General features: G+C 43.4%; 1 protein-coding gene across 3 annotated transcripts in view; it reads right to left on the bottom strand.

Moving 5' to 3' along the window:
• ATAD2B (ATPase family AAA domain containing 2B) overlaps positions 1 to 11,991 on the bottom strand; it is a 74,687-nt gene extending 62,696 nt beyond the window's left edge. For 2 of the 3 annotated variants that reach the window (XM_030944356.1, XM_030944355.1), the window contains exon 1: positions 11,579 to 11,784. In XM_030944356.1, coding sequence (XP_030800216.1) covers positions 11,579 to 11,734 — 156 coding nt within the window. In that variant the 5' untranslated portion in view covers positions 11,735 to 11,784. Of the gene's footprint in view, positions 1 to 11,578 lie in introns of all 3 variants that reach the window. The other variant, XM_030944357.1, reaches the window with a different exon arrangement.
• Positions 11,992 to 12,802: the final 811 nt, after the last annotated feature.

Here is a 12,802-nt window from a genome sequence, read left to right as displayed (position 1 = left end):
AGCTTGCTCCCTCAAGGAACTGGGTCTCAAACCATTTATACCTTTAATGATTAAAAATAGCACTTCAGTTTCAACCCAGAAACTTATTACTTCAGATTAGATATCATGAAAATGTTCTGGGACTAGAAAAATATGATACAAGCATCAAACTTAAAAATTAAGAAATTAATAATGCAATTGCAGAAGTGGGAACCAAGTCACTGCATTCAAAGCTCCTAATGAAACACTGGCACTGAAGCAAACGCACTCACATGCTGAGAGAATGCGGAGAATATGAATTAATAAAATCTTAATCATGTCAGAAATTGCCTTCAAGCATACCAAAGCAACAAAGAAAAGGCAAGCAGAGAAAAATCAAAAAATGACTTTACATAGTGTCAGAAGGTACAAAGAGAGAAACAATGCAACTGCATTGATCCAACAGAAAAGAGAGACCCAGCAAACTCCAGCTGTGATCCAGAACAACCAGAACCATCTCTTACTACAAGCACTCTCACTACAAATCAGTAAGGAAATAACTGGCATTAACAGGATACCATCCATGCTCTAGAGACTGGCAAAACACAGTCTTGTCTTTGGATTCAAAAGTAAAATGGAATGTGACAGCTGAATGAATACCACAAATCAGCTGCTGAGCTAAGATTCAATTTAGGCAGAGGCAGTGGGGGCAAACTGGTAACACACCTTCACTGAAGGCGCTTGAACGATGGTACTGATGTATCTAGAAACAAAAGTTCAAATAAATAATAAAGCAAGAAAACATATATAGCTGCATATTATCTCTACACTTTCTCTGCTTTGTATGAAAAGGAGAAAGATAGAAACACTGTTTAATACCCATCTATGAGCAAGCTACAAATACACTGGTATACATTACTACCTGCAGTCTCTTCTCTATCCATCCCTAAATTTCAAAACACTTATTTGATACTAACAGTTTTATTTAAAACATGTAGAGTCCTTAAGTTTTCGAAAACACAAACTAGAAATCCATTAATAAAACTGGCCTTTTCCTTCTCAATTTATCCTCTTACAACAGTGACTATACCAGCACAGTCTTTCAGCAAGACTGAAGAACACACATAGCAGGGCAGTACTCACTGACAGTGCCTTCAGGTGTATCACAGGAACCAGCTGGCTAAAGCATGACATTTGATTAATTCCCAAGTTAAAATACAAAGATTACTTATAGCATCTTTGAAGGGAAGGGGGGGGTGTTTCTTCTGTTCAAGTTGAATTTCCTGGCTAAGAGAATAACCAAAGAAGTCTTCTTAAACTGCTGGTCTGAACACCCCAAAATAATCCTAATCCAGTAGTCTTGGACACAGAGAATGAGTACAAACCATCTCTACCACTGGCATCTCCAAGCATGTGAACACAAGTTCACAGAGTTCTCAAGTGAGAGATGATATAACATTCAAACCACAACCACACCTTGCAATTTCTGAAAAAGACTCTGTCTGGTTTGCCACAGGTTCGTCTGTACTCAGACACAGGCATGCAGACATGAATATCTGAGCTATCCACCATGGTCAAACTTGCTGTCCTCGCTGTACAGTTTGTGGGGCACACCCTGCTGAGTGTCTGCCACGCCCTGAACACTCACACCACTGCTCACACAGCTCCTCACTCAGGCAACTTTTCAACCCATTCTCTTAAGCACTGCAGCAACTGTTTTTTCTGTGGCCTCTTCCCATGTCTAAGACACAAAATTAATGCATGGACATTCAAGTTTCAGCTGACCAATCCTATTTCTCTGTGTTCTGTTAAATGCACAAATAGCTTTTCTTTTAACCCACTAAATAAGCACAAAGACCCTGAAAATTACTTTCTCTTAATAATAATGAAATAAACATTTTCAAAAAATCTGTTTCAGCCACAGGTTTTCAAAAACCTCTGCTTCTAACTTTAGTTAAATCCTATCTTCTGATAATGAAATGTAACTTCTTCCACTTCATTTGACTCTCTGAAAAGACAACAATTTCAGACATGCATCAATCTTATTTTTAGTGACACTAGAGAAACTAAATCCAGGTCCTCTGGTTATATCTAACTTTCTATTTTCTAATTTAAAATACATCTTTTAATTAACAACATATCTTCTTGAATGTCCCAGATTATTAGTCTGGATTCTTGTCTTAAAAACACATGTGAAAAAAACTGGTGTGCCTCTTCTCCTACCAGTTCCTGCAAAGTTCTTGAAATGAGCTGTCCATCAAAAGATCTGAAATACTCAGGGCTCTTTACTGCATTTAATAAACTTTTATATCCTACAGTATAAAAAGATAAAATTGTCTTTCCAAACTGAAACAGTTATTCATGAAAAAAATGTGACTGTGCCCCCACTACCCCAATTAGTTAAGCTCATGTCTCATCCTTGCCCTCAAATAACTATTCAGCTAACAAATAACTTGCTTTCACTGAAACTATAATGCATTTCAAACAACAGTAAAATACACCAAAAACATTGTCTGGCTGTCTGTCCAGTGATTCTGGAAAAGACACTTGCTCCTTTGTGTATCCAGTTTCTGCAAAGGTAAAAAATATGGATTAAAACATTATATCCTAAAAATGTAATTGTATTAAAGATCTATGTTAAGATTTATCAATGAGAGTTAGGTAAGAGCTAGGTTTTGCTAACATTAAGCTAATGCATTTTAAGGCTAGGCATACTAAGCAGTTTTAAAAAATCAGAAGGCTTCACCATCTGAGATTTAAGTTTTGTTTGGTTGCAAATTCTACATACTAGATCAAAAAATTTATGATGTGATCACGTCATCTGACCAGAATCTAATAAATCCTTTCAAATCCTATTTCTTTTTTTTTAAGTTCACCACTTTGTTTTAGAGCTTCTAAACCAAAAAAAAAAGGGAGGGGGGAAGGAGTAAAACTCTCCTTATGCTTGGTACAAACGTTCCAAGTAGCTGAAACTCTCTCATGATCATGCTCAAACCAGGTACCACACCTTGCCTTACACATCCACAATATGCCCTAATTTCAGGATGACACACCACTCTACCCACTCTCTCCAGCACCAACACATCTTCACAAGCTCCTCTCTTCCCCACCCCAATGCACATTTTCCTGGCAAATGCCTCCAGCCCCTCATGTAGGGGAGAACTGGCTGACTGCTTAGTGGGAAGAGGTAAGACCTGATACACTTGTCTGGGGAAAGAAGGTAACATGACTGAACTTGAGGTCGAGCACAATGCAGCACCCTGTATTTGGTACACAACATACTGGTGCAGGATGAACACCTGCCTTTGTGTCTTAAAAATCCAGTGTGAAAGCACTTTTACTTCAAGGCTAGACTGGATGGGGCTCTGAGCAACCTTGTCTAGCGGAAGGGGTCCCTGCCTGTGGCAGGGGGTTGGGAAGAGATGATCTTCAACATCCCTTCCAAACCAATTCATTCTGCCTCAGCCTTCAAACGACAAGAAGCTGAGAAATAAATGTATTTGGATTAGAGCACATTAACTACCTTAGTGAGAACTCCAAGTTGCATGAAGGCCCTGATGCGTTAACCTTGCTGACAGCTTGAAAAAAAACAACATCAGCTTAAAAGAACACATCTCCTGGTTGCAGTTCTCTAATTTCCACTTGTTTGCACACAGTCATTTATCAGACATTGGCTCTCCACAGGTGTTAAGGAAAAATAATGTTCATGCTTAAGTGCTTGATGATCTTGGAATAAACAACTATTAACGATGTATTTCATTAGTGGTAATGATAGTAAAGAATGCCTCAATTGCAGGATGATCTGAATCCTTTTAACATTCAGGTTCTGTATTTTTTTAGTGAACAATGCTCACGTCAATAATAGCCACTAAGAACACAAAGAATACCATCATCTAGACCTTTTAGAAGAGTAAATTCTTCACCATTTGTTCAGATTAAGAAAACCCCAAACATATTTCTTCCACAGGAAGATCTGCTTTATTATTTCAACAGATTTCCATTTTATTTCCTGAAACTCTTCAACCCTAGAATTCAGGTTATTTAATAAATGTGAAAGCTTTTGAGAAAAGCTAAAAGTTTACAAGTTAAAAATATAAGCACTGTTAATTAGGGATTTTCACACCTGCAACCATTCCCTCTGTTACAGAAAAAAGAGACCTGCTTGTATCCACACTGAGTGAGTGCCTGTCAACAGCTTCAGTGTGACACAAAAAACTCTTGCAACCTACAGGTTACTTGGTTCATGAATGAAAGGGAGAGTGACCTACAGAGCAGCCTCTGCCAAACTGTCACAGAGGCCATAAATAGTGAGCTGAGGTTTATCCTCCCATCATCAGCAGCCCGCTCCAAGCATTTCACCAGCAGTGCTCCTCTCTTCTCTGTGCCTTCACCAAAATTAGGATGATACTGTGAAATTTCAGCTGATAATCAAATCAGAAGGATGGAGGGGAGGCAAGGGGAAGCCAGGAGATGTGGAGAAGAGGATTGGTTTCAGCTGGACCAGTAACATGATCCTGATCCCGCTGATCAAATGGCCTGGCAAGCATTAATACTCGCGAGTCTGTTGTTTTCACAACTGCAGAGTTCACAGCCAGAGCTCACAGCACATGTGAAATCACACACCTGCAGAAGAGCAAGTCCACTGAGAAGAGTTCTCTACTTGCTGTATGGGGTCCACACCTCACTTTGAAGTATTTCTAGTAAATCCACTTAAGGAAAGTTTTTAAAACCACTGATCCTCCTTATTCAACACTGAAGGAATAATAAAAGCAACACATTTTTAATCAGAACTACATTAACCATTTCTAGACTCTGTTAACAAAGACTTTTAAAGCAGAAATTATATTTATGTGATGAATTGAGAATCAAGAATGATTACAATTCTGATGTGGAAAAAATTAAAACATTCAAATGTTTCTCCTACCCTCAGTCCTTGAAAATCCATCTTGTTTCTGCTTAACAGTCACATCCTAAACAAAGCTTATAGGACATAGCCTCCTTCAATACTACTATAAACCTAAATAAAGACACAGAATCATCTAAATGGGGATAGCAGAGAGGAAAACAGAGTGAGAAGCCCTGAATCAGACTGCTCCCCAAGGTCTGGACATGACCAGGAAAGAGACTCAGTAAGCTAAGCAAAGAAGCGTCTGTAGCAAGAGAAACTAGGAAGGTGGCCTTCTGTGTGGAAAAAACTTAGGATTAAAAAACACTTCTGCACCCCTAGCTGCAATGCACTTCAAGACAGTATTTTTAAAAGAGAAAAAAGAAATTAAAATTGCATACAATTGTGATAGAAATCTTAAGATTAATGTACTGAAATTTAAATCATAAAAAAACCCCAAAATTCTAAGCCTGAACAATACATTAGAGAAATAATAGAGGATAGTTTCAAATGAGGGATTGCTGAAGCAAAGCAACAAATTTCACTGCAAGTAATCTCTTCCACATGTAGAGAATGAACAGCTTCTTCATTTCAGGTTATTTAAATAGCTTGGCTCAACTATTTATCCATTTAAAATGAAGGAATTGACTGGAGGCTGGAGAAAAGCAAAGTGCCCCGTTCCCATATTATGAAAACAACTAAACCAAAGCATCTGCTCCAAGTGCAATTGGACACAAACTTTCTATCAAAGCTTTACATCAGTTAGGCCATCAACAGACACTACTAGAAGCGCAAAGGTAAAACCAGAAAGTTCAGTACAGGCAACAAGAACTATGGAACTTGGAGACATTTCTAAGTTCTGTATTCCTAATAGGAGAACTAAAGCTGCCTCCTTCATACCTTGTTCAGCTGGAGCTGAAGCTATTACAGCATACACATACTACAAAATGAAAAGGCTTACAGAAGATTACACATTAGTCTTACAACTGGTTGAAAAGTTGCCTGTTTTAGTAATTACCAAGCAAAAAGAAACTAAATTTATTCAGAAAAAGAATCCAAGCATGTATAAATGCAAACCAACACTTGAACAATTTAAACCAGAATTAATGGTTAAAATAAACCATGAAAATCCCATCAAAGGTAATGAAGACAATATTTCAGGAGTGAAGTCAGACTGAAAAATTGTTTTGAAAAACAAGCAAAGCATGAAGTGTACACAAAAAAAAGATAAAAACATATTGTCAGTTCCCTTTGCAATAAATGGGTTCATGAGTGATATTACCCACAGAAAAAGTAATCCATTAGAGCTAAAACATCTAATAAACAATCTTTCAAAGGGTCACAGCTACAAAACAGCACACAAAATTCACAGCAATGAAAGCTTCAGCTCATTGATGTCTACTTGCTGCATGCTTTGTTTCAAGATGGGTTTTATAAAGTCTTACAGAAAAATCATTCAAAGCATCATTAGATTGGAATTAAAACTCTTTCACAGCATAGCAAACATTCAACAATTTAGGGCAGGATGTGCAAAACCATGCCACGTGCAACTGAAACTGCAGGGGCATAGAGGTGATCAGAATATAATTACCTGAGCTAATTATCTTGCATAACCCCAAGCTGTATGCAACTCATGCAGAATTGTCATGGGCTGTCTCACAGCCATGGGTCAAACCTTCTGTTTGAAGTTCAGACAGAGACAGTAGTTGGAGAAGCAGCTTTTATTAATAATACTTTGGGACAAGCCCAATGTTCAGAGGAAGCAATGCAGCACACAAAACATCAACACCATTTCCTGAGTACTCTTTGGAAGTCTTATCCATCCACTGGATTAGCCCTTGGATTGCTTCCTTTGAAGGCCCTGGAACAGTGTGACAGCAAGGATAGCCAGCTTTGAACAGGATGCACCACTGCCTCCCAAAACAAACCATGGACACTTCATGTGTCCTGACTGCTGAGAGGGGTCTCGACTGATCTGGCACGACGCATAAGAAGAATTCAAACTCAGGACAGCCCTTCAGAGCCACAAAAGGATCACAAATGCCAACTGTATGGTATTTTGACAGAATCCTGAACAAAGACTGCTTCCAACAATTGCTCCATTTCCCACTGCTCACAGCTGTATTAACACCACACAGCCAAGGAATGGCCTGCACGACTCATTTTTGAACACTGATTTTTCCCTGCTAAATCCCAAAAGAGCAGCAGACCACTAAAACAGAAAGAACCCGAGATTTTATTACACACCAAAAAGATGAGCTTTCCTGGGAATCTTCCTTTAAATTAAATTGTTTGGAATAACTTCACAAGGCTTTATATTTCAGGATGTATTTCAAAGAACTGTAAAAGCATTAGCCTCAGCACCTTTGCTGATGCTACTGCAAACTTGAACACAAAGGCAATGCAGTTCTTTAAAACACAGATATTGGACAGGAGCTTTTTTCTTGAAGAGCTTTACACACAGGTGGCCAGCAAGTGTCATTTATCCAGCAAAAGGAGGAAAATCTAACTTTTTCATTATTCTAAACACCAGAGCATCCAGAACACCATGAGACACTACATAGAAAATAAATATGCCAATCAGGGTCTTTCATAAGGGAAAACTTGATTTTTAGAAAGCTCTATTGGTTATGTGTAAAACTTGTACTTTAAGAGAAATCATACTAAGTTTTACATTTTCTATGTTTTCAACAGCTGACCATTAAAGGCTTTTCGAAGAGTAAAATGTAGCAACAAGTTTATGCTACAAAAGCTGAAACGATCACCCAGAAATCAGAAAACACTTCTATTGCTACAGACTGAGAAACAACAGTGGGAGACTCTGAAACACACTGGATCACAGGGCACAGAAATGCTGCTTCTCTCCACCTTTCCTCACTGCAGTGCCGGTGTCACTCCCGCAGCCCCTGATCGCTCCCATCAGCAATTAAGTACAATGGAGAGCTCTGGGTTGAACCGCGCAAGTTGAACAATGTTGGCAGCACTACTTTTAGCGAGGATCATGCCTTACAATTATCACCATGCCCTCAAGTAGCTCTTAAGGCACTGCTAATTCTTTCTTGGCTAATTAAATTAAGCTAACCTTGTATACATTGCTAAAACGTCTAACTAGTACGCTGACATGATTTAAATGTTTATTACACAATAAATTCTTGATCAACACTTCTGATTTGTGCTTTGAGATGACTAAGAAAAATCATTTCAGTTGCCAAAGAAGTGTTACCAGCAATCACAACTCAGTGTCTGAAAACATCAGACATCAGTAGATACAAAGTGCAAATTTAACCACTTATGGCCACAGGATCCTCAATTTTTTCACAGTGTGAACGAAGTCCACTGAACCTATAAGCCTTGTGTTAAAATTCTCTGTCTCTGTAAAAGATTTTGATGAGCTTTTCCTGTCAGAATGCTTTAATATAAAGCTAGAACACTTCCCAAATTTTAATGCTGAAAAGAAAAAAATCTGTATTTTTATACACATATGTACAATTTGTGTAACAGGATATATATTTATGTAAGCATAGCTTCAAATTCCACTAAACAGTGTGTTTATCAGTCCTGGAAACAGGAAGAAAACAAAGCCCAGTTTTTCCCCTCTGTACCCTCACTATGCACTCTGCTATGACATCATCTCAGACAATAAACTTCTTGGCTCCTTGATCCATTTAGTGAGGGATTTTGTTCATTTTAATCTGGCTTCTGGTAAGCAGACAGACACACACGCATTCATCTCCATCACTGACTGCGTGGTCGCCAATCAATAATTCAAACCAGTTTACTTTTCAAAGCCTGACGTCATTGCTTTCTCCAAGCTGAGTGAGTACTACTGAGGGAATACACTGAACATGATAAAGGCATTTAGACTATTACAGTCCATTTCCACAAATGTTGCCTCCAGATTCAGATCAAACAAACAAGGACACTATTCACATACAACTCAGCAGAATATTGAAGCAGAAGACTAGAAACTTAAGTCAAGTTCTTGGGAAAGGAGAGAGTCAAGCTTGTCCTTACAAATATAAGCAAAAAACCCAAACAAATGAAAAAAAAAACCCACAAAAAAAGTACATCAGAAAAAGCCAAGTGGAAAAAAATAAGAAGGAAATAGATACAAAAGTGGTAGAAGGGAAGTCCTATCCTCTCTTCTGGTCTACTCAGCATCTTACAGGATGCCTTAGGTCACTAACTTGGTTTTTGTTGCTAATAAGGAACAGACAGATGATCTTTTAAAATACATTCTGAAAGATGGCAGCAAACATTCCCACTGAAAAACATTTCTCAGGGAGTCCTAGTCAAAAGCTCCATGCAAGAAAATTAAGTCACACACTGCAAACAAGAAGCGTCCCATCTCTGCCAGAGCTGCAAACTCTAGCTGCCCATTAACCCGATTAACTGCTGGTAGCAAGGCTGGTTTCCTGATGTGACACCCAAAAGATTTAGAAAGGACAGACTGTTCCAGTCAACTGAAAAAAAAAAACAAACAAAAGCATACAACTGCATGAAGACGATCCCAGCACGCTTTCTGAATATAGCCTCGCTATCTGTCTCCCGACAGTCACTTCCAAAAGCAAAGGCTTTGTCTCCCTACTGCTATACTTATTCATGTCCTAATCACTGAGATCCTTCTCTGGCACTACTTCAAGAAGATTCAGAAGCTCAGAAAGATGCTGTATTGCTGACAGTACTTACATCTGAAGAATAAAAAGAGTTGTTCAAAAACAACTTTAAAATACAGTGAGATATACATATTTTATAAAACACACTGGATGGAGGAAATAAGAAAAAAAACATTCTTGGATAACTTCTGCTCATATTTGGCAATTACATCTTAAAAGGGAAGAAAAATTCCACCTCAAACACATGAGACGCACTGTGAAGCGAAACAAGTTCATTCCCATACACCAAAATTTACATTTAACTTCAGAATAAACACTCTTTTAGAAGTGTGGGCAATATCTTGAGAAGTATTTACAATATTTTAGACTATTTTGCACAGTCTCCTTTCCTTACACCATGACACTAACATAATTTCAATGTTTTAATGATTTGCAGTAAAAAAAACACTGTTATGAATTAAAAATACTTGGAAAGAATGCCAAGCTAGTTTTCTTAGCAGCAGTAAACTCCCTGAGAAGTAAGCCAGTAAGGGTTACTTCAAACTTTGCTTCACAAACCACAAAGACCCGCGATATGAAGAAACTGCACACTAGAACAAGCAGAACAGCTTTTTACAGCTATGGTGCTGCATCCCCAGGAGTCCACTGAAATTAAACAAGGAAGAAATAGGGAACAAGGAAAAGTAAGACGGGGGAAGGGAAGAACTGTGAAGTATGAAAGACTTGAAAGAGAAGCACAGAAGGTACAGGATATCTCATCAGTGATTTGTATTTGGCTTAGTAGTTTAGACCAAATGGATGGGGTAAAATGTTTTTGAGAATTTCAGGTAACATCCTTCTGACATGCCTCTGGCTGCTGCTGTTTTTCTACTCGGCTGATTGACTTCCTCCTTTGCACGGCAGGGACATGGTCAGTTGCTGCACAACTGTCAAACACTCGGACCCTCAAATTTCACTTCCATATTTGCGTTGCTTTTATTGATTTTTATTGCTTTTATTGAAAGATCCCTTTAAAGCAATACGTGAAGTTTCATCAACCAAAGAAAAAGTCCTGCCTACAATTCCTCCTGTGGGAGGAATTTCTTCACAGACAGAATCATTAAACATTGGGAACGGGCTGCCCAAGGAGGTGGTGGAGGCACCGGCCCTGGAGCTGTTTAAGGAAAGGCTGGATGTGGCACTCGGTGCCGTGGTCCGGTTCACAAGGTGGTGATCGGCCACAGGTCGGACTCGATGATCTCAGAGGTCATTTGCAACCTCATTGATTCTGTGATTCTTCGATTAAATTAAAACAAAAATTACAGGTTTTGTCAACAGAGCTGTTTAGAGACAAGGAAGAAAGGAGACTCCCGAATTCTTTCTTCTAGTTACAATTTACGAAATATTAATTCTCCAAATCGGGCTGTAGAATTTAACTTGCAGTTAGCCCGTCTAACCCACGCAACCACAGCGAGTTCGGCTGGGAAAGCATTCAACTTAAACTTGACAAAAATCACACCCTCCGTGCCACAAAAAACGGGGCGGGGGGCTTTCCCGAACACCAGCTTCCTCCCGTCGCAGCCGCCAGCCGAATCGAGGTCATTTAGGGAAAAGGGGAAAAAAAAAAAAAAAGCACACACACACATACACACACGCACACAAACCAAACCGGGCCGAGGTTTATTGCGAAGTTGCTGCGGGCGCAGCTCCCAACTTTTGTCTGGCGGCGGCAGCGCCGGGCGCGGCCGCAGGGGGAGCCCCGCGCCGCCGGACCCCGCCGGACCCCCCGCCCGCCGCCGGCCCCGCCGGGCACCGGCACCGCGGCCGCTGCGCCGCCCGTGTCCCCGCCGCCCCCGCCCCTGTCAGCAGCCCCCGCCGCGCCGGCGCTGGCCCCACAGGGGACTGCGGCTCTCCGCAGCTGCCCCCCGCGTCCCTGCCGGCTCCGCGGTGCTTCCTCGCCGCGGGCTGCCCGCCGGCCCCACCGTCCCTCCGACAGCCGACAGCCGTCTTGGCACCCGCCCCCCGCCGGCTCCTGTGCCCGCAGCCCCCCCCCGCCGCGGCACCAGCGGCGCTGTCCCCAGCGATTCCCCGGCCTCGCCGCCTCCCTCCCTCCGGTCGCCCCTGGACCCCCGGTCCTCACCCGCGCTGCCGCCGCCTCCTCCAGCCCGGCCGCATCTGCCTTGGTGCCCCTCTTAGAAGAGCGGGTGCGGGACGAGATGAAATGGCTGCCGGCCCCGGACGTCGCGGCCGCCGCTTTGCCCAGGGGGCGCAGAGAGCTCTTCCTGGTGTTCACCATGGCCCCGGCGAGGGGGGACACGGGGGGCGCCGCCGCCGCCGCCGCCGCCGCCGCCGGCGCGGAGGGAGGAGGGAGGGAGGGCGGACAGGCGGGGGCTCGGGCAGGGAGGGGAAGGGGAGGGAGAAGGGGGAAAGGGGGGAGGAGGGAGGAAAGAAGAAAAGCCCTCCGGGAAAGCCGCTCTGCCGGGCAGAGACGCAACCGAAGCCGCGCCGGCTCCTCCCGCCGCTGTCGCCGCCGCCTCTCGGGCTCAGCCCGGCTCTAACTGGCCGCCATTACTGTCCCTGCTCCCTTTCTCTGCTCGCTCCGCGCCGCCCCCGCCAGTCGCCGCCGGGGGGCGCTGCGGCCCCGGCGCGGCCGTTCTATCCCGGCGCCGCGCGCTCTATGGGCCCGGCTCGGCCCGGCTCGGCCCGGGGGAGGAGGCGGCGGCCGCCGGTCTCTGGGGAGCAGCTCCGGCCTCGGCTCCGCGGCGGGCACCGAGCGCCCACACAGCCTCACGGCCCCGCCGCGGCCTGGAGAGCCGCCGGCCGGGCCTGGCCCGGCGTGACCCCGTGGGGCGGGGGAGCCGCCGCCGCCGCCGCCACCCCCTGAGGGTTGAGCCGAGGGCTGGGGAGTTCAAGGGCAGGGGGAGCGGCTGCCCGGGGCCGCGGGCCGCGAAGGGAAGCGCTGGCACCCGGGAAGGGGCTCGGCCGCCCGTCCTGAGGGGCTGGAGCCGTCGGCTCTGCTCGCCCAGGGAGGCTCTTGCCAGGAGCTGACCGGACAGCTTGGCCGAACAGATCTCCCGAGGATGAGATCTCCATAATTTCCTGTGGAAAAGTCTTTTCACAGTCTGGTGAGCCTCATTTTTAAGAAATCACCTTGCTATCTAGGCTATCGGGAGTGCGCCCTTGCTTCTCCCATCGCGCCAGCCACCGGCAGCGTCCCCTGTGTTTTGCCTCAACCTGCGCTTCATGTTCCTTGCTCGGTCCTTGGAAAGCTCATTTCTCCCCATTATCGCAGATGCAGGTCAGAGGGGCGAAGAATACAACGCATTACTCTACACCGGATGCCTAAATACTTTTCAAATTACTC

This window comes from Camarhynchus parvulus, chromosome 3 (genome assembly GCF_901933205.1).
Source record: "Camarhynchus parvulus chromosome 3, STF_HiC, whole genome shotgun sequence".
Lineage (NCBI taxonomy): Eukaryota > Metazoa > Chordata > Aves > Passeriformes > Thraupidae > Camarhynchus > Camarhynchus parvulus.
This window is presented reverse-complemented; position numbering and strand designations above follow the sequence as displayed.